This window comes from Tiliqua scincoides, chromosome 3 (genome assembly GCF_035046505.1).
Source record: "Tiliqua scincoides isolate rTilSci1 chromosome 3, rTilSci1.hap2, whole genome shotgun sequence".
Taxonomy (NCBI): Eukaryota; Metazoa; Chordata; class Lepidosauria; order Squamata; family Scincidae; genus Tiliqua; species Tiliqua scincoides.
In genome coordinates this window covers 230,498,120-230,519,647 of record NC_089823.1, presented here as the reverse complement: position 1 = coordinate 230,519,647, position 21,528 = coordinate 230,498,120, and the positions used below count along the sequence as shown (strand labels likewise).

The window sequence follows — 21,528 nt, the reverse complement described above, 5'->3', positions numbered from 1 at the left end:
CTATGTTTGTTTTGGTAAAGCAAACCTGGTCTGCATGGGTTGATCTGAAATTGTGTGAGTGGAACAAATCTCACACAAGGGATCTGTCCGGCTCCTTCATCCCCCCTGCACCCTCCCAAAACTCACACCTGAAGGGCAGGGGACCATGAGGAAGAAGTAAGATTTGAAGTGGGGGCTGTAGGGGGAGGGTGAACTCTAGAAACTGGAGGAGGCATCTTCCATTAGTGAAGACCACAAAACAAGGATAAACTGGGATAATAATAGCCCCGGTTCCTTTTTCTGAAGCATCTTTTACTACTGAAGGAAGATAGCTTGTTTTTAAGTGTCAATACTGTCCATAGTACTTTCTTTTATCCAGCCAGAATCTCTTCCCAATCAGTTTCAAGGGATCATGTTACTGTGTCAGCAACTAACCCTGGTTGCTAAACTTTCTTAATCTATTTAGCTAATATTTAGTTTGGGTGGTTTTTAAAAAGTGAAATAAAATCTGGCTGTCAGGATCCCCTTTCTGAGATAGAAAACACAAATGAAACCGTCTCCCTCAACAAAGACCAAGGACTAATGTATATGGTTTATTAACCAGAAGATGCCAGGATCTTGGGAGGTGGTAATGTGAATGTACAATGAACAACATACTCTGATCTCTTTAACTCTTAATGAGGCTTCCCCAATTAAATTTTTCTCGTCCTGCTTTTAAATAGCTATCCATAGCTGTGGATATTTGATGTATTCCCTGGTGGGAGATGGAGTTGCTGGCCAACAAAAGAGAACAACTGTTTTTAATTTAGATGTTTATGGCAAACTAACATCATTGCATTCCTTTCTATTTTACATTTTAGTGATAATGTTGCTTAGTCTTTGCGTTATTAAAATAAAATATATTAGAAGAGAGAATATCTGCATTTGAGAATACTATTTTACATTTGGTTATATTGTTTCAGCCAAGGCATACCTTTTTCTTGTTTATCCAAGGAACTGCTGGGTGGCCAAATCCCAGATAACTTTCAGTGGCGAGTAGGATGCCAGAGGGTACAGCGATGGTTTCCGGCAGTGACCCAACACGTGACAGTGGAGCAAATGAAACGACATCAGTAAGAACAGGAAGATTGCTGTGACCTTGGAGTTACGCGTCTACTCAGAAGTAAGTCCCATTATAGTCAATGGAGCTTACTCCCAGGAAAGTGTGGACGGGCTGCTTTGCTACCTTGTTGGGAGGGAAGTCTGTAGGCATCAGCCTGCAGCCTGAATGGATCTGTTACGACCAGGACTCCGTTGGCAGTCGAGCCAGGAGCTGCCAGCATCCTGTTGGCACCTCCGCTGATCAGGAGACGACGATGCCCCTTTCCAGGGCTGGGAAAGGGAAGTGCGGGAGGCCGTCGAGGCAGGCAGGGGAAGCTCTGCTGGGAAACGAAGCGCTTCCCGGCTCTGTGCTCAGCGTGACCCTGCCAGGGAGCCGCAGCCGCAGACCCCCAGGCCGCTCCCGCCTGCTCCTCCCCTCCGCGGACACTTGCAAAGGGGCGGGGAGGAGGGGAGTCAGGTTCTCCCCGTGAAGCTCGGAATCCCCCTCCCCTGCCGGGCCAGGCATGCGCGCTGCCACGCAGCCTGAGAAAACCACATACACACGCACACGCACACGGACGCGCGTCCAGAGGCTCAGCCGCGCTCCTCTCTTTCCAGGCCGGCTGCTTGGGAGGCACCCAGGCGCCGATCCGCTGGAGGAGTCGTCCAGCCCCTCCCGCGGCCTGATCCCCGCCAGCGAAGGCGAGCTCGCAGGGCAGGGCAGGGCAGGGCAGGAGTCGCGCTGGAAACGCGGCTTCTGCAAAGCCCGCTGACCTTCGCGTCCGCTGCGGAGCAGAGCCGGAGGCTGCGCCTGCGACCCTCTCCACACTTCCGCGGGAGTCGGCCCCACGCCGCGTCGTTCCACACCGGCCTTCCACTGGCAGCGCAACTTCTGCCGTCGATGGTCCTCTCGCAGCCTGGCCCGGAGCAGCCCAGCCCACGGACTTGCTTCCCTTGCACGCTGGCAGCGAGAAGCGCGAGGCTGAAGCGCTCCTGGAAGAGCTGGGGGGGCAGCGCCCTTCTGGGTCCCCGTCGCCGGCCGTCCTGCGCGCCCTGCTGCCTCCGCATCCGGACGCCCTCTGGGGGCTCCACTGATCCCACCCCCTCCCCCCTGCCCTTGTTCCACCCTCCCCCTGCCCCCCAGAGGCTGCACCACTGCCTGGCAGTTGCACTTACCTCTGGGGATGGTGTGTTCTTTTACTGCCGGTGCTAGACCCAGTGCCTGACTGGTGCGGGTCCAGCGCCACTGCTCCCTGCTCACTGGGTGCCGTAAACCTGCTTTACAGCACCCAGCGCTGGCACTGGGCAAGTTTAGATTTAGGCCCCAGCATAGCCACCTCTCTGGAAGCCAATATATGTTGAGAGACAGATGACCCGTGTAACTGGAATAAAGGGGAGAAAACACCACTTCCTGGGAGATGAAGATGGAAGCAGTTATTGTGGGAGGCTCTTCCCGATGCTCACACCTCCGACAGTAATTGCTTGCATTCCCTTAGTGAAAATCCTGGATCTGGCTAACTCTTGGGCTATGGAATCTTTAAGGAAGTTTTACAAATTAGTATTTTTTTACTGTGCATCTGGTTAACTGCAGTTATAAAGTAAGCATGGCCACCTACTGTCTTTCTACAGTGCTCTCTTCAGCAGCCTGCAAGGGAGTTTGCACTAGAAATGAGTTAATATGTCAAATTCCTCTGCAAGTGGAAGAGCTCCAAACATTTTTCCAGACATCAGTGAAACATCTGTTGATTGCGTGACACGTGTTTTAGATTTATAGGTTCGTTAAGTGACTTGAATGAGTTAATACCAGATCCTTTCAATTCTGCTTAGTGGCTTTCCTGGCACCAGGGATGGGGTCAAGGCTCCCTAAATCAAAGCGACATACCTATGTAGTTTTGCTTTGCTTCTTTGCAACATTCATTTTTAAGAGCATTGTAAATACTACCAGTCCATATGCTTCAACTGGAGGGTAAAACAAATGCTTGAGCCTTGCAGTCTCTTCTTCTGCACTTTCCATGACAGTTCAGTCAAAGTTAGTGTTATTTTGGCCATAACCATCAATTTATTTATTCTTTAGCAAAGAATGGAGTTGAGTGGTTTGAGGTCTGAGTAGTGATGGGTATACTCCAGACTAAGCAGTTTGAGGATGGGTCTCAGTATAAGTTGTTTGGTTGTTTTTCATTTATGCTGGCTGAGGAGCATGGCTTGATGATGTCAGGCATGCTAAGGAATCATGTTTTTTACAATTAGAAAAGGAATCATGTCTCACCCAAGTACGTGTTGCTACTTTTTTTGTGTTTGCAGCCCAGGAATGTACAGGAACAAAAATCATTCTTCCTTTAGAAGTAGCTCAACAGTTTTTCCCAAAATTAGACTCATTCTGTTCTCAGTTATTTCAGTGTTCTATGCCAGTGCTTCTCAAACTTTTAGCACCAGGACCCACTTTTTAGAATAAGAATCTGTCAGGACCCCCACCAGAAGTGATGACATGACTGAAAGTGACATCAAGTCGGAAAATTTTTAACAATCCTACAGCCCAATCCTATTCAACTTTCCAGCGCCAATGCACCCATGCTAATGGGGGTGTCGGCTGCATCCTGTGGTGGAGAGGCAGTCATGGAGGCCTGCTCAAGGGAAGGGAATGTTCGTTCCCTTTTCTTGGGACTGCTTTGCAGCTACACTAGTGCTACCAAGTTGGTGCCTATCCAACTTTCCAGCACCAGTGCAGTCGCAATGCAGCCCCAAAGTAAAGGAACAAATGTTCAGGATACCTCTGTGACTGCCTCCCCACCACAGGATGCAGTGCATGCCCCATTGGCACGGCTGCACCAGCACTGGAAAATTGGATAGGACGGGGGCCCTTAGTCTGCAATCCTACCCACACTTACCCAGGAGTAAGTGCCATTTACTAACATTGTTAAAAACAAATACAGAGTAGCTTGTAAAAGTACAGAGCTGTAACATTTCCCCAAATGCAGTCACATATCATGGTAGCATCAAGTCTAATTTATTAAACATAAAATATTGAAACCTCTTGGCTTGCCTGTTCCAGCACAGAACAGAATTGCACCCCAAGTGGGTTAGAAAGCACTAGTGACTGAAGCCTTTCATTCTCTGTACTTCTCTTCAGCAATGCTGTCAAATGCTAAAATAGTCACAGCATGTGCTTCTAACTGTACTGGGAACCATTAGCATTCAACTGCAGAGATCTGGAGAAAGGTTGCACTTGCACTTCCTTTCCCCTATGTTATGTAACACCAAAGGCATCCAGGAGAATATGTAGATTTGTAAGTAGTCATACAACTCCGTAGGTGAAAGAATTACAGCATATGTTTCACTAATTTCAGTGCCTTCCTGTTAAGAGGCAAACTGAACTAGTTATAGTAATTTTAAGGTCACGTTTGGCTTGATGTAAAAACTGCACTGTATTGCCATAGGCCCAATCTTATTCCTTGCCAGCTCATAGCATGCATGACTACTGATGGAGAGTATGGTGCATGCTATTGGGGGGAGGGCCCACATGGTCCTGGAGAGGTAATGAAAACTTTTTCTTCCCTTCCCATAGGCCACCTGGCCTCTAACGGGTGACCTCAGACCCATACCAGCTATTTTGCTGGTGTAAGAGGAGATGAAATGAATTGAGCTGGGGGAAGAGGGATAGAATCTTGGCATGTGTTGCTGCTACCAAGATCCTTCTACCCCCTCCTGCTCCCTATCTGGCCCACAATCCAGGGGTGGGCACTCGAGTCATGACAACTAGAGTTGTGAAAACGCTGATCTTTCGCGACTCATGTTTCCCACTATTTTCAATTCTTTTAAATTCCCTTTAAAAAGTTCTGCCAAGTATCCTGGGTTTGGGAACCACTACTCTAGACTCAGTGTGAGTATTCCATGATTGGCGCTTCTGATGTTCTTTCTCCCAAACAAACAAGCATTGTCAAGTCCCTTGGAAATCGACTCCCCACTCCCCCAAAAGCAACTGGATTCAAACAGATGTGCTTGTTCATTTGTTTTTTTATTTTAAAACACTTGCAACAATCTCTCATTCACATCCCTTCTCATGTCAGGCAAACCATCTTCACAAACATGAGTAGTGTGTCAAGCAAACAAGTCTGAATGGTGCAAAACTCATCCAAACCGCAAACACTTCCAGGATACAGGAGTCAACCTCAAGTGGTGGGAGATTTGTACAGTGATCCGATCCAATTTGAGGAACAGGGAAAAGAAAGTGTGGGCAAGGGATGAAATTAAAAAGGCACATCCAGTTCCACCATGGTTTTGCATAGTCACTCAATGCCTCAGAAGTCAAACCACAGGGGAAGAAAAAAAAACTAGCAAAACTGCCACAATGATAGAAAACAAAAGGTACATGCTGGAGATCCATTTTGAAATATTGCTGTTGACATCATATAAAATTTCCCTTGCACGTCTGCAACATAATGGACCAGTTGAGATGTATATAATTCTCCACATCCATAGTTACAAGGACTTCTCCCTTGTGGCAATCGGCATAAGTGCTGTGACACATTTCCCAACCATCACACTTGTGTGCTGCTACCAGCATGCAGTGCGTTAATGGCAGCCATGCTGGGTCTGATGCACCATCCTTCCTAGACTTATTCTGCATGAAGAATTTTTAAGCATCTGAATCAGCCCACTATTTACTTCTCTCATCATAGGTTTCTAAAGTCATCTTAACAGTGCATTAGTGTGGAAAAGAGACCCTTAAGTAGTTGTCCATGAATATTTTCTAGGGAGAGGCCAAGCATGATAAAACAGGAATGTAGGAGGATTACCTCCAGAAAATGCATCTGTTACCCATTCAGGTATATATTTACTTCATGTACAAGTGCTCATTGGATTGCTTCCAAAAAAAATTGGCATATATGCACCAAATATTACCATAAATCAAATCATCAGCATTAAAAGGATTAAACGTATCACTGACGCTGTCATTATACTGCAGGCAGGCAAGAGAAACTGCACTAACCTCCATACAATTAACATGAAACAGATTAGAGGGAAGAGACCAGCTCCCAGGTCCAAACAAACCTGCATTTCTTTGTCATTCTTATTGTCCGCATTTTGAACACTGACTAGGTGTTAGCCCAAGCTTAAGAAAAAACCTTGTTCAGAGTTAGTGAAAACTGAAAACAATATTTTGAAGGGGCTGTGAAGGATTCCCATTTTAGGGAGAAGACAACCAAATTTCACATAATAGCAATAAATCCAAATCCAAAATAGAGCTTCCCCATCAAAAATAAAAAACCCAGCCCACTAGATTTAATTCTCCATATTTCCAGAGAAAAAGAACATTTGAGAAAGTTCAGATTGACTGGGAACCTCCTGGGCCATAACATCCAAGGGTCAGAGTATAAGAGTAGCAGCTCCTGCCCCATCACCATTAGCCATTCACTATGCTGACCACAACCACAATATCAGTGGGGTGGGGGCAGAAGCAGAGTTTGAACACATGAAATGTTGATGTTCTTATTGTTATGTTAGGCAGAAGTGGGCCAAATGAGGACTCTGAAGTTCCTGATCAAGACTCCTGATCAAGAACTCTGAATGGGGTTCAGAACTCATGAATGGGGGATTGCTCAAAAGGCTAGTTGTACTCTCACACAGCTCCCATTTCATTGTGCAGAGGCTCACTCAAAAGTCATTCCTTGCAAGTTCTTGCCAAGGTTTGCCTGTAACTAGGATTGAGAGCTTTCAGGCTCCACCATAAGTATCAGCCATGTGTCCACTAAATTATACTCATTATTCAGAATGGGAAGGTATTATAAAACGACTGTGTCAAGAAACTGGGGATTTGGAGGAATTACTGCAAATGCATTTTGAGTATCATTTACTGCTCTTTTCTCCCATGTTTCCTACCCTGTTTCTTTATTGCATCCTGCTCCCAAACCCAGTTTGGCAAGATTGCACATGTGCAGACACACTCCACCCCCACCCCCCCAACAAATATTGCGTGGAACTCTGCACTAAGCAGATTTCAGGAGTGAACACACACCTGGCACATAACAGCCAGTCAGCTTTTAAAAAAACGCTGTCTGTGCTTCTTAGCCATTAAATTCCCTTTTCCTTGTAATTTACTGGATATTCTCTTTATAATATTAATTGCTCTCTGACAAGCGCGCACACACACACACAGGTACATACATTCTTCCATTTTGCAGAAGTCTCTATATACTGTACAGGTAAATGGTTTAATATGGGAGGTGCTATTGGCAAACCTGGGAGTCCTGAGCAAACCTGGCAGCTCCCCAAATTTAAGCAGGAACACAGGAGAGCTCCATTTTTTACTCATAGATTGGGAAGGTGGCTATGCACCTTGCTGTTTCTGACTAGCCCTTTAGGTCACAAGGTGGAGGACAGGCCACTTGGCTGCATGTTCTCAGATACAAGAGATCTAATTTCTATAAGTGAAGCAGAAGAACAGCACCACAATTCCCGGCTCTGCAGAAATCATTTGAATGTAGACGGATATTCCTGCCACTTTGCTTGCAACACAGATTGCAGAGCCTGCCAACACTGTGTTTTAATGGTGCCATTTTCTAGTGAACCACACAGATATTCCCCCTCCCTGACACTTCCTTCATAACAGCAAGCTTTATATCATGTTCATAGGAAATGAATAGCAGAAATTCAAGACAGCCTGGACAATACAGGACAGCATTCGAACACACCTGTAAACATGGTGTGGGGGAGGGGGGTGAGAATGAGAGCAAGAAGAGAGAGAAGAGGATAAGGGGATGATTGGATACACAACTATCTGGATTCCTCACTAAGCAGCACTGCTGCATGGCAGGTACAACTCTGCTTGTTGATATCTGACTGTTGATGTCAAGAATCTGACTAGAGGCTCAAGATCTCAAGCTGCAAGACTCCTCCCACCCCCAAAAATGCTGTATTGAAGCATGAATAGATACAGCTGTAAAATTTCCATTTGACTTTGCTTGACCCACATTATCAGCTGCCATTTTATTCACTGTTATACATTCCCTGCAATCAAGTGACTCGACAATTAAAGAAAATGGGTGGGAAAGGAAAGACTTCGAAAGTCTGTGAATTCACATCACAGACTGAAACCACAGTTAAAATCTTATGGAGTCAATTCAAAAGTTCAGGATGACAGACTGAAAAAAGGGGGGGAGAAGCAGGGTTGAGGGAAGGATTTTATGAAGTGTGGCCTGAGAGTGAAGGATGATTGAGTCCTTTGCCAATTGCTGGTAAGTCAATATGATTTTTTTTAAATAAAAAAACCCAATTCATCAGCAGTTTTACAAATTATTCCCTTCAACCACAGAAGACATGTTAAGTAATTAAACCACCTTGGCTACAAAGCAAGACTGAGTGCTCAGCTGCCAAAGAACCAGTTCTGTCTGGAATACCACTGGTAGGGAAGGTCACTTTTCAAAAATTTCTCCTTAACTTTCTCAATAACTTCCCTAGGGGCTGCACCCAGCTCTCTGTAGGTTGCACAAGTCTCCCCACACCTCAGAACACCTCTAGATGTGACCTGAAGTGCCTTCTTGTGTCCAAGATCTTTCTGAGGAGGCCTGGAGGCCGCAGTCTGGCATCCACAGATGTAGTGTAAAACTGGAGGGGAGGGGGCTGAGCAACAGATGTGACCAGTTCAGGGGATGTGCTATGGGAATGCTGCCAAGATCTCTCCCCTGTAGAGAGGGCCCCCCAACTGATCTCTAAGATATGCATGGTCTCATCATGTGGCACTCTACCACATTGTGAGCCTTTTCAACTCTAGGGGCTCCACCAAATGTCTCTTGGGAAACAGGCACAACAAGAACTAGTTATGTGGTGAATACCTGCAAACGTTGTGAAGCAGTGGGGAGGATGTTTCCCATGGGAGAGGCTATTTCAACTCCATTCATAGCAGCCCATGACCAAGGAGCAAAAAGCACAACCAAACTGCTGTTTGCTGTATCTGTACGAGCACTGTGGCACACACAGAACTCTTGCATGCACGGCATCCATCTCAATGGGAGGAGCAGATATACAACCACACACTTGCATAGTGTTTCACTGAAAAGAACAAAACGAGCACTGTCTTCTGAGGGAGTTCCCACCACCAAAGCCAACAGTTGGGTGAGGGTGCGGAAGTTCAAGATATGTTTTTAAACCAACAAAAGCACCATTAAAACACAAATGAAGATCCACACTTTCTATTTGGCAGCTCCATAACTTCCCACATTTACCTTAATTCTGAAATCGGCAGAATATTCTGGGCTGTTACATTCTGGGATAGCTAGATCTATTCAGGGTGTTTTTTCTTGCCCTGAAACATGGAGATACAGCCAAGCAACTTTTTGTGCCAGCAAATAAATCTTTACCAAACCTTGAACTGCTTCCATCCAGGATAGAGGTGATTTCTCCAACCAAAGGCAGTGGTTGGCTACCATCAATCAATTTTGTGGGTCTTGAGGGTGAGAACTGAGTCGCAGTAAGTGGGCGCTGCAGAATTCGACAACAGCCTTGTATTCTCCAGAGGCTTGTTGCAAACACCACAAGTGATCACAACAGTCTTAAGGTCTCCGCAAAAGGTATACAAATTTAAAAATCCTACAGTAGCGCACTGTGATCTAACAAATTTTTCCACTAAAGGTTAAGGCGGCATCAAATGACTGATCCTGATTTAAGCTATAAATAGTACCCAAATGTTTTCCTTTTTGTGGCAGTCCAAAGGCTTTGCTTGTTTGAAACTTTTTTTTTGGCAGAATAAAAAGGCTTATGGCTTCTTAAGGCCAAGAGACACAACTGAGGCCTAACTTGGTATCCTGCGATAAAAGTAAATATACCCCAGCTCTCTGGGGGGTTGTTCGGAGGCACAGACTTTAAGGTCGTTGTAGATCACCCACCTGAAAAGAACAGAAAAGAAAGCCAATGAGTCTGCAAAAATTAAACTTAGAGCCCAACCTTTAGGGGTACCTGCAAAGTGTCAATGCCTTCCTTCCTGATCACTTTCCACTCTTAATGAGCATCCTATTGCCTGTCTGGATTTTGAGTGTAGGTCCACTTTATGCTTGAAGGAACTCCTATGTGAGCAGCTTGGAAATGCATGAGGGCACTTCACGGCAAGGTTCCATAAAGAAGAGAGTAATATTGGACTGGTGTTCTTTGTTTCTTGTCAACATCCCTAATTAACTCCTATATGAACATTTTAGCAGTTGGTCTAGTAAAATGTCATCGCCCCACAAGGAGGCACCAGCTCCCACAAGCAGGAAGGGTACTCAGTGGTAAGACTACAGTTCATCCACAGATTTAGAACCCATGGATATGACCCACCACAGGTTCCAAACCTGCAGGAGGACCCACAGAGGACTGCCCAGATGTGGCCAGAAGCACCTTCCAGTTGCATCTAGAAGGCTTTCTGAGATTCAAAAAAGTCTCAGAACCAGTAATGCCTTTCCAGTACCTCTGGTGGGGGCTTTAAGAGGCCCAGAGAGACCACATGCTGCCTCTTAGGGCCTCAGAACACCTCCAGACATGTCCAGAAGACACTTCCAGTTGCGTCCAGTGGTCCGACCACAGATTTCATTATCAGCTGTTTTTGGCATCCTTGGGGGTTCCAAGAACAGAACCCCCTGCAGATGCCAAGAACTGACCTGTATATTAAATCTGCTGTCATCTTTGTCATTCATTCTTTGGTCTTTTTTGTTCTCCTTGTTGAAGGCTTAGGAATTGTTTCCCACCTACCACCACACTCTTTTCAGAAAAAACAGCAGGGGTTTGAATCCAGCAAACTTCTGGCCCATGTTTCATTTTATGGGCCAAATTAAGCTGTTGAAATGTTCATGTAGGAATTAATCAGGCATCCTGACAAGGAACAATGAAGACCAGTCCAATATTACAGCAGTTTAGCCTCACCAGAAGGAACAGAGTATGATAGGAATAGTAGAGTTTAGAAAACAACTCAACAAGCTAGGATTAGAAGAAAGTGGCTATTATTGAAGAAGGGGATAGGAAAAGAAGGAGCAACAGAAGGCAAGAGGAGGCTCTCAACCATGAACACAATGATATCACAGGCCGACACACATTTTGCTTCCTTAAACGCTACACCAATTCCTGGGTATATTTGGGGTGCCGATTCAAAAAATGACATCCGTTTTGCCCTATCAAGTCTAGTTTTGGAGATATAGTATAGCCTCATTAGTGAATGGTTCAAGCAGCTTCCTCATGAGGAAGCCTACACCATGGCTTCCTCATGAGGAAGCTGCTTGAACCATTCACTAATGAGGCTATACTATATCTCCAAAACTAGACGTGATAGGGCAAAACGGATGCCATTTTTGGAATTGGCACCCCAGATTCATATCAAACCACCATAAAGTTTGGGAAAAACTTTTCTGACCCTCAGTTTTGTAGGCCTGTGTATTCGGCTCTTAAAACCTCAACCATAAGAACAGAATTAAACCTAAGAGCCACCCGATTTTGTTCAATGCAAATTACTTCCAAGTCATTCTGGTGAGGACAGAAGTATAATGCTCAAGAACTATGGTTAACTCTTTTGCATAGTGTAAAATTAACAACCAACAAGTAGTAGCACCAACTCACCTTCCCTCCTTTTTGAGGTGGCAAACATAATGGCCACTCATTGTAGATGTTCCCATGTGACTGATGAACCCAAAGAGCTCATAACCTATGCAAGGAAATGTCAAACACGAGAAGCAAGGATAAGCACAGTTCTACAATTATTTATTCCTCCACTTGTCTTATTTGCATCCTGCCATTTCTCCAAGGAACTCAGAATGGTAGTGATTTCGTATCCAATTTTACCCTAAAACAAACCTGCAATGCAGTCCAGACTGAAGGACAGCAACTGATCCAAAGAGGCTCATAGATCAGCAGGGAACTGAACCCAGATCTCGACAGTCCAAATTTGATATTCTAGCCATTCCACTCTACTAACTACTGAATTTTCAGGCACTTGTGACTTTTGTCCAAGAAACCAGATTTGCACTATTGTCCAAAACAGACATTTTGGAGAACAGTGCAAAGCATCCACACAGACGATCAGGCACAGTGTTCAATGTTCAAATAAATTTCCTTATTTATTTAAAAACTGTGGCCACTTTGCAGCTTAAAAAAGGTCCCCAGGCAACTCACAATCAATATCAAAACACAATGAACACTCTAAAATAGTGGTTCCCAAACCCTTACAGGGAGTTGGGAACCAGGTAATGGATGAGGGGGAGGGGCAGTGACGGCGCTGCAGCAATTGCAGTGCTGCTATTTCCAAGAGGCTCGCACACAAAAACCAGAAGTAGCTGCTGATTGGAGATAAGGGTTGTTTACAGCAGCCATGTAGGACATTGGAGGGGGCTGCGAGCCTTCAGTACCATGCAGGAGGCCAGCACTGCCCCCCCCCCAGTAAGAAACAAGCCCCTTGGTAGCGGCAGCACCATCACTGCCATCAGAGCAGGGTCACTCCACTTAAGGGGGAATGCCCTGCTTCCTGTTCCCCTGGTGCGTCGTGACCCACCAGTTTGGGAACCACTGCTCTAAAACCAAAAACCAAAAAGAACAGCAAAGAACAAATCCAGCTTCCTCTGGATTGCAGGCAGCATGTCTGAGAACAGCTTTCTGATCACTAATAGAGTCCCTGAAAAGCAGACCCAAGCACTACTACCCACTATTGCTGTGCTAGTCAAGATCAGTCTTCATTACTGTTCAGCAATCTTTAGCTGCTGCCTAAAAGTTGCATCCGGTGCTGAATTTTAGATTGTTCCTTTAAGGATCATACTGATCCCAAGTTAAAAATCGGTTAGGTAGTGGAAGGTGATGCAAATACAGAAACAAGGACAAGATCTGAATGTACCCAGAGAAAACTCATGAAATGATTGTGCTTGCTGGTCATATTTATACAAGGAGCTGCTTCAGACCAATTGTCTGCTCTTGCTGGTTCGCCAGGATCCCAGCCAGAGATTTCCCAACCCCAGAAGAACGTCCAAGATTTTTTAATGAAAAATGCCACCAATTGAATTTAGGACCTGCTACACATAGTGAGCCATTTCACAGATTATACAGGAACTCATTGCTTTGTATTTTTAGTTGGTCCAGATATGCTACTGTTTCTCTTCAGAGTGTTAACAACATGTCAATATAGTGGCTGGCATTTTTTTCTTATTCAACATGTCATAAAATAATCCTCCAAAGATGCTTGATAAGACTGTGCTCATCAGTTGTGATAAAGACACAGACAACGAGAACATAGAGCATGCCCTTTTTCATGATGGCACCACAATTCAAACTCTTCATCTATCCACATAGGAGACCTGTAATCATATCTCAGTCTTGCTGACCTTTAGAAAGTTGGCAAAAGTGCATCTGTTCTTGCCACATGTTTGAGATTATCCTTAGGTAAACAGTCAATGTATTATAATGGATAAATGTTTCCAACTTAGACCAGGGAAAGCCAGGTTCAAATCCTTACACAGTCATGCAGCTTACTGGGTGACCTTGGATCACTCACTCTGTCCAATCTTAATCTTACTCACAAGGTTTTTGTGGGGTAGCCAACATACATGTATGCCACCTCAATCTCAATAGAGGCAGGGTAGGATATAAATGCACAACAACATCATCATCTGGGAAGATTTAAGGGCTAAATGCTGCAGCTGTCGATTTTAATTTTTTCTGTTGATTTTTTAAAACTGAATTTGTTTTATTTTGCTTATAAGTATGATTTGCAAGTTGTAATTTTATGCAAGGTTGTACATACGTTCAATCATTATTGGAGAAGCAATTCATAAACACTGCAAATAAACTTTTAAAAAAATGAACTAAGCATATTCAACAATTGAAGCAAAGATTCCAAGGGAAACTTACGTCCAGACCCATCTTTGATCCGGGGTCCCTCTGGATCCGATTCTGCAAGGATGTTGGCGTTCACATGGTTCTCCATGTCCATGGCCTCAGACGCAGTTTCATTCTCCTCTTCTAGCTCTGGATGACTAAAGATCCAGTCTAAGGCATGCTCCAAATTATTATTCTGCCAGCCAAAAGAGCATAGGAAATAAAACAGCCACCAAACTCTTTGTCACCATTATGGTTGCATTTAATTTTAGCAAGCAGAACATAGTAATTCTCTGTGCCAATATCTACCAACTAATGGAATCAGTCGGACTAGCTTCTGCTACCAGTGCAGATGTTTCAGATATTTCAGAGTTGGCAGAGAAGTTGCTGCCTAACAGCTTTACTGAATCTCACATAAGCCATGATCCCATTGCAGAGCTCAACTACAGGGCACTACACATATGTCCTTTGGTTAATGGTTAAAGCCAGAAAGGCATGAAGCCCAGGCATAGTTAAAAAGCCATTTTTCTTTATTACTCTCTTCCTCCTCCTCTCCATAAAAAGCCACAAAGAGAATATAACTTTTCTAAAAGTGACTGAAGCTCATGCTGATGCCCTGTCGGTACCCAATAGGTATGCCATAAATATTGGAGCATTCTGCCATACGATTTAAATGAGTTTGCTTGGATAAGGGGCTCAGGCCCTAGAGGTGCCTCTGCCAATTTGAAATCCAATTGCCACACACTTGTCCTGGGAAAACAAATACAGGTTGACTCTCGTTATTCACCAGGGTTCCGTTCCCAGAACCCAGGTGGATGCCAAAAATCCATTAAAGGAAATGATTTTAAAAACAGTCCCTTTGCTCAGTGATTTAAAAACAGCCTTGCTGATCTTTGTAAGGCAGGACAGAGGCATCAGGCAGATAATCAACCAAACATTCTCTCTCCAGTCACTTAGAAAGACTTCACTCCAAGGCAGAGACCCCTCCCTTCACCCAGAGCACAGCATAGTGAAAGAATGCAAAGAAGAGGTGATAGTCACTTGCATTCTTTCACTTGCTCAGGGGGGAGGGAGGGGTCGCTTGCTTAGGAGTGAAGCTGTTCTGAGCACATGGAGAGAGAATGATTGATGTATTGTCTGCCAGCTGCCCTCTCCGGCATTAATGAGGCTATTATTAAATGACTTTTTTCCTTTAATTTAAAGGGCCCTTCTCATCGCTGGTGAAAAATCAGTGGATAATTAGGTTGTACTGCAAATCCAATCAGGAGCCTGAGATGTTCTCAAAACAGGTAGAACAGATAGCCCAAAATTCTGTTCTTTGAAGGGGTGGGCAAGAACTCTCTTTTGGGGGCCCTTTCTGCCCACTGTTTCTCAAACTCTGCATATTTCTATACTACACAGCCCAAACATTTCCAGTCCTTGCTGTGTGAGGATGGCTCCCTTCAACAATCGAACCTGACATCTATTAAATAATAACCAGAAAAAAAATACATGAAAAAAGTCCACACAAACTTTGCTCATATGGCTTAGGGGTTGTGGGGGGAGGGGAATCAAGGGTTAGGGCATTTTTTCCTGGGCAGATCTTGTGTGGGCTTTTCATAAACATCCCAGTCAGTTTCAACTCAGGAAAAGTGGAGCTCCTCCATGAGAAGAGCAACAACAGTTAGTAGTGTGGTGTCATGGTAAGTATTGCAGGTATCACAACGCGCCCCCCCCCCCCACCATTGGAGCCATTCTGGGCAGCGATGGCCACTCCCCCTACTTATACACGTCTGAAATAGCTTGGGCAATGCAAACATGTTTGTTTCAGCCTCTAGAGCAGGGGTCTCCATCCAGCCCGCAGCCAGCCTCTGATTCCCTGAGCCTCTGGCCCAGCTGACCAAACACAACCAGAGTTGTGCTTATGGGGTGGGGGAATGGGGGTCTATTTAAGTATGTGCTTTATTTCCTGGGCTGTGATGGTGCTTGGAGAAATCCTGGACATTTGAGTTCATTCATTCATTCATTCATTCATTCATTCATTCATCTAAGTTCCATCTCTAATGTATTTATTTAAATTTTATATTTCTTTTTTCCAGCCCTCAACACCGTGCCAGATATTTGATGTGCCCTTTGGCCAAAAAGTTTAGAGACCCCTGCTCTAGAAGAAAATGCTTGCTGCACTGTTGTCTCTTTCCTTTGGTTGCTGCCCTTAGGTGACCTGGCAAGGGGGGCAGGGGCGAACATCATCAGCAAGGACTGGCTTTAGATTGGAGACTGGGGAATCTTTAGTTGCTGCACTTCCATGCAGACTCTTTCACTGTTGCTGCTGGTTCCCTTTCCTTTGGCCACCATGTTGCTTTTTTTCCCCTGAGCTCTTTTACTTTTTCCTGTGTCTGAGATTCTCCTTCCCCTACCATCAGCCACCCTTCTTCTCCTTTAAAGTTGTTTTCTAACTTAAAAAGGAGGAAAGGAAGAGGGGAAAAGCTAAAGATTGTTCAGCTTTGTATTTGCAGGAAAAAAGAGGGGCACAAAATAAAGCAAAATGCCATCAACTTGTAACAATAACCCATCTATTTTTAAGGCATCTTAATTATAAATTACATTACTGTTGTGTATTCTATTCTCCCTTTTTATTTTCTCTGAGCCCTGTTCTCATGTGTAGGTCATGGATACTTAATGTGTGAGCCCTGGTGCAGTGCCTCATTTATTTTAAGTGCTATGCAAACAATTAGCTGGTGAAGGACAAGGGAGGACTTACTAGAGGCTGTGGAAGGGTTTCTGCATGTTGGTCAAAAGCTTGTACAGTACTCTTTTTATAGGCCCTCAGGGAGTCCTGCTGAGGCTACTTCCTGACCTTTGAAAACATATTGGAAATAATATTCTTCGAGCAACATTTCCTCCTAACCTATACCTATAATAGGACACAAATTGAAAAATTCCCCAGAGCAAAATGGATTCAAGGTCTTTCTTTGCCAGACTTGCTGCTGCTATTAATGACAAAAATAAGAGGCCAAACATTGCTTTGGATAATGACGTTAACTTAATTGCACCAGCTCTGGAAAGTAGTATTTGATGAGGGGTTCGGAATGTTGAAATATTTGCACCTACACTACAAAGAGCCCCATAAGAACATGCTGGATGACTCACCGTTGCCCGTAATGCCTGGAAAGCTACATTCCGCTGGAAACCCATAGAGGCAATGATGGCGACCATCTCTTCCGGGGGCTGATTATCTAGCCCAACAGCCCTTGGACCACCTGCCCCAGGAAAAGCTGCTCCTCCATAACCAGGGATGGTTAATGGCTCTGCAAAATCTGAAGCACAAAAGACAAATATTTTAATTTTCAGTTCTTCCAAGGAGCTCCTGGTAGAGTACACAGTCCTCTTCCACCCAGTCCAAGTTTATCTTCACAACAACTTCTGAAGAGAGGGAAGAGACACCCAGGGAAAGGGCAGGTTGACATGGTGCTGACCAGGTCAGATTGACCAAGCATCTAGTGGCTTTCTGCCCCCTTTTCCCTTTATTGGATTAGCAGTTGACAGGGGGAATAGTCTTGGTAGTTTGTATCTGCTGCCACCATCCCACTCTACACAGAGAGGGGAGACTCCTAGAAGAACACTGAACCCCAGGAGTTCTTATTACAAATCAAACCCACAGTAACTTCTGCACGGCAAATAACTTGGCAGCCCACTGAATTACTCAAGAACATGGGCTAGGCTGGCAAAGGGTCAAAATGTAACTAGTTATTTAAAGTCCAGAAGAAAACAATAGAAGAAAACGAAAGACAAAAGAGGAGAGGTGATCAGAGTAATAGAAAGCACAACCCAGCTGATGGAAAATGCTTAAGCTTGTCTGGAAACCACAAAGAAAAATTTTAATCAAATGGATGCACTCACCACTAGTACCCAGCAGATGGAGCTGGGATACTGCTCAAGAATGATGCCCACAGACCCCCCCCCCACACACACACACACATACACTTAATTAAACTGGTGCTGAACTGCCAACTGGCAGAGAAACAACAAAAACCTCCTGTGGGTTGGAGCTTATTTTGCTTTGACTGGAGCAAAGGAATCCACTTGTTCCTTCCATAGCACCCTCTTGACCCAGGCCAGGGGTGTCCAAACTTTTTGGCAGGAGGGCCACATCATCTCTCTGACACTCTGTTGGGGGCCAGGGAAAAAGTTTATATTTAAAATTTGAATACATTGAATACATTTACATAAATGAATATATTAGAGATGGAACTTACATGAATGGAGGTTTTGCAATAGCTCAAGGCCTACAGAAGACCTTGCGCAATGCAAGGCTGGCCTTTTCTTTGCTGCTGCTTCACAGACATGAAACAGCAAGCAGTGGAGGGAGCCTTCAGCCAGCAGCTTGCGCAAGAGGTCAAACAGTCAGCCCTCACGCTGACAGTAATCAAGTAGGGCCAGTGCAGACTCCAGCATGTCTCCAGAGAGCCAGAGACTGGGAACTCCCCATGGGGCAGATTGGAGGTCCCCAAGGCTGCAAATGGCCCCTGGGCTGGGGTTTGGGCACCCCTGACCTGGATGGACAGGTTTGGCTGCCCAATCTGTAAGCGCAGGCCAATCCTGGAGCAGGGGCAGCCACCCCAGACAGGAAGAACCCCAATCCGCAAAGACTTGCGCTTGCTGGCAAAGGAGTTCTAAACAGAGAAATGACCAAAGGCTCTTTCCCAGCAGTTTATAGGCTGCTGAGCCTGCACAGGAGCCTCTGGGGAGTTTGAATCATCCCAGAAGAAGATTGTGCTGAGAGACAATGAATGGCCAAAGGTCACTACATGAGTTTCCATGCCAAGCAGCGATTTAGCTGCAGATCCTGCTGCTCCTTGCCTGGCCACTATAGGACAGTGGCTCTCAACTTGCAATAATAATTATTCATTTTTGCAAGGGCAATGTGGTTTATAAATTACATGCAACTGTTGCCTATCTCCTGATCTCTTTTTCTGTCCTCCTGATACCCTGTTTGCATTTCAGTAGAAATCCACCGCATATAAAGCAGCTTTGCATGAGTCATATGGATAAAGAAGGCAGTAAGAGGCAGCAACACAGTGGACCCAATGTAGTCCACAGACTGCCTGTTGACCAATATTTGCCTAGTCACGGGTGCAGAATCCATGCAAACAGGCAGGAGATAATTTGCAGATTGAGAATTCATTCATTCTCTGTCTCCCTCTCTTGATATGCACCCAAAACATGCATTTTATGTATGCATTTTATTTATAAAAATTATGTGCAGGCATTTTGGCTAGAGAATTGTGTGTACATGCATGATAGCTTAAGACAGCTGATCACCAGTTACTGGGATCAACGGGGGGGGGGGGGGGGAGAGGTCTATTGCCTTACAGTTCTGGTTGTCAGCTTCCTGAAGACATCTGGTTGACAATCTTGGGAAGCAGAAAACTGGGTTGGATACACCTTTGTTTGGACGCCACTGGGATTCTCTCTTGCATAGCCTAGATCAGGGGTCAGGGCAGGCAACATATAGCCTGCAGGGTGGACCCAGCCCACCACCCAAAATCATTTGGCCCATAGTCCCAAAAAGATCTATTCACCCAGCCCACAGTGGTCTTAACAGAGAATTCAAGTGTGTAATTCTATCTCTGTAAGGCTTACAGTGTGAGCTGACCAAGGGCAGAAGCGTCCTTTAAGTGTCATTCTCTGTCTGGGCACGCATCTCTCTGCAAGGTGCCCACCTCTTTTTTCTTAGCTCTATTGCTTAATCAGAAGGTTCACACATGCATATTGAACACATAAGTGTTCTTAGTATTGATGGACCCAATGTCTGGCCCCAATGTGGAAGAAGGTTGCCAATCCCTGGCCTAGATGATCCACTGAGTACATTCCAACTCTTATGATCCCCCAACAATAAACTGGGTCAAGTAAAGGAAGATGGTGACCTGCTTCCAAGACAGCATGAGCACGGAAAGCACAGATCTTCCCTAGCAAGCACAAACATATATGTTGCACATGTGTGTATACCCACTGCGATTACAAACCTGGCTCTTCCATGTGAGCAATGATCCAGTTGAAAGCCACCTCAGCACCCATGTTGCCTGTATAGTAGACAGCCTTCCGACACGCTTCCAGTGGAAAACCCATCTCTGCTAACTGCATCACTGAGGATTCGTCAATGTCTGGTGCTAAAAGAGAAGATATTTCCAATGCGCAAAAACTGTCAATCCATTTTCTCCCATCAACAGACCAAATGCATCATGTTTGGCATAAAACATGCACTTTACATATAGCTGAGAATCTGCAAGCATACCAACTGTTATTTATTGCTAAAACTAAGTTTCTAGTCCTCATAACTGTGCGCTAAGAGCTTCAAGGTTGGAGAGTCAAACTAGAAAGGAGCTCTAGTCCATACTGACTTTTCTCTTGAAAAGCTTTCTATTCCTTTCTTCAAATTCTCACCCCCCCCCCCCAATATTAATCAGTGTTCTGTCTGCCAGTATCATTACATGTCCTGGTTTTTAAAATGTTTGAATTTGGCAAATGCCTTTTAGTAGGTCTGTTGTTCTTGTGTCGATTTATTCAATGTTCAAGTTTGCTTGGGTCAAAATTTGATGATTTTTAAAAAACATAAGAACAGCCCCACTGGACAAGGCCATAGGCCCATCTATCTCACAGCGGCCCACCAAATGCCCCAGAGAGCATACCAGATAACAAGAGATCTGCATCCTGGTGCTCTCCCTTGCATTAACATTTGTTGTTGAAATGTTCACTTTTGATAATTTTTGTTCAAAATATAAACTCTAGTATTTCTACATGTAAAACTGCTCACTATAGACTCATTGCTCAGTGTGTAAGAGCGTAAAAAAGGAATGTCAATAGAAAACTGAAAACTCCACCTTGCACCTACATCAGCTCAGCTTTGCTCTGAAGAATATCAGTGCTTCACATGATTGCTCCAAGTAATCATGTCATGCACCAGTGAAATGCAATTGTGTCAAGGGTTATTAGTTTCTAAAGAACATCAGTTGAGGCCTCTGCTACTTTCTGTGCAAGGCACTGTTAATTCCAAAGGGCCGCAATATTATGTACCCAGGTTTTACAAGACCAAATGCCCTGTAGATTTAATAGTTCACTGTTCATACCCTTGGCTGGCCATGCATACATCACCCAGGGTTACCAAAAGGGTTAGCAGAAGACAACTATCCAAATCTTTAGTTATTCATGCTCAGATACACTTGCAACTATTATGTAAATGGAAAACTGTAATCCCACAGAATATAGTATTAGGTGCAGCTTTTATCTTCTAAAAAGCCATTTTTTATGGATGCAAAGCTAGCCTTGAGCGTGCAGGCCAAATAAGAACTTGTGGTAAAGGCATGGCTACTACAAATTACAGCAATTGTGATTCAACCTCCCCTTCTGTAATACCCAATATAATTATGGCCTTCCAAGGAGCATCTTATCCGTTAATCTAGTATTCTTCTGGAGCAAAGTGCCACAAAGAATACTCACATTTCCAACCTACAAGGGAAAAAGGAGAGGAAGAGTAACAGCCTCTGTGGCCTCCATGCTACTAGGCCCAAACCTATCCATGCACCTGCTATCGTAATGCCAGGACCATTATTGTCTGAGTTTTTCCATCCTTTTGCAGCTCATTACCAATGGCATGGTAGCCAAGAAACCTTATAA

At 44.6% G+C, this 21,528-nt stretch overlaps 1 protein-coding gene across 4 annotated transcripts in view; it reads right to left on the bottom strand.

Annotated features, from left to right (window-relative positions):
* Positions 1-5,052: 5,052 nt before the first annotated feature.
* The window catches only part of USP13 (ubiquitin specific peptidase 13), an 88,229-nt gene continuing 71,753 nt past the window's right edge, over positions 5,053-21,528 (bottom strand). For all 4 annotated transcript variants that reach the window (XM_066622433.1, XM_066622434.1, XM_066622435.1 and 1 more), the window contains 5 exons: positions 19,881-20,024; positions 17,005-17,171; positions 13,909-14,071; positions 11,635-11,719; positions 5,053-9,938 (listed from right to left, as the gene is read on the bottom strand). In XM_066622433.1, coding sequence (XP_066478530.1) covers positions 9,845-9,938; positions 11,635-11,719; positions 13,909-14,071; positions 17,005-17,171; positions 19,881-20,024 — 653 coding nt within the window. In that variant the 3' untranslated portion in view covers positions 5,053-9,844. The remainder of the gene's footprint in view (positions 9,939-11,634; positions 11,720-13,908; positions 14,072-17,004; positions 17,172-19,880; positions 20,025-21,528) is intronic.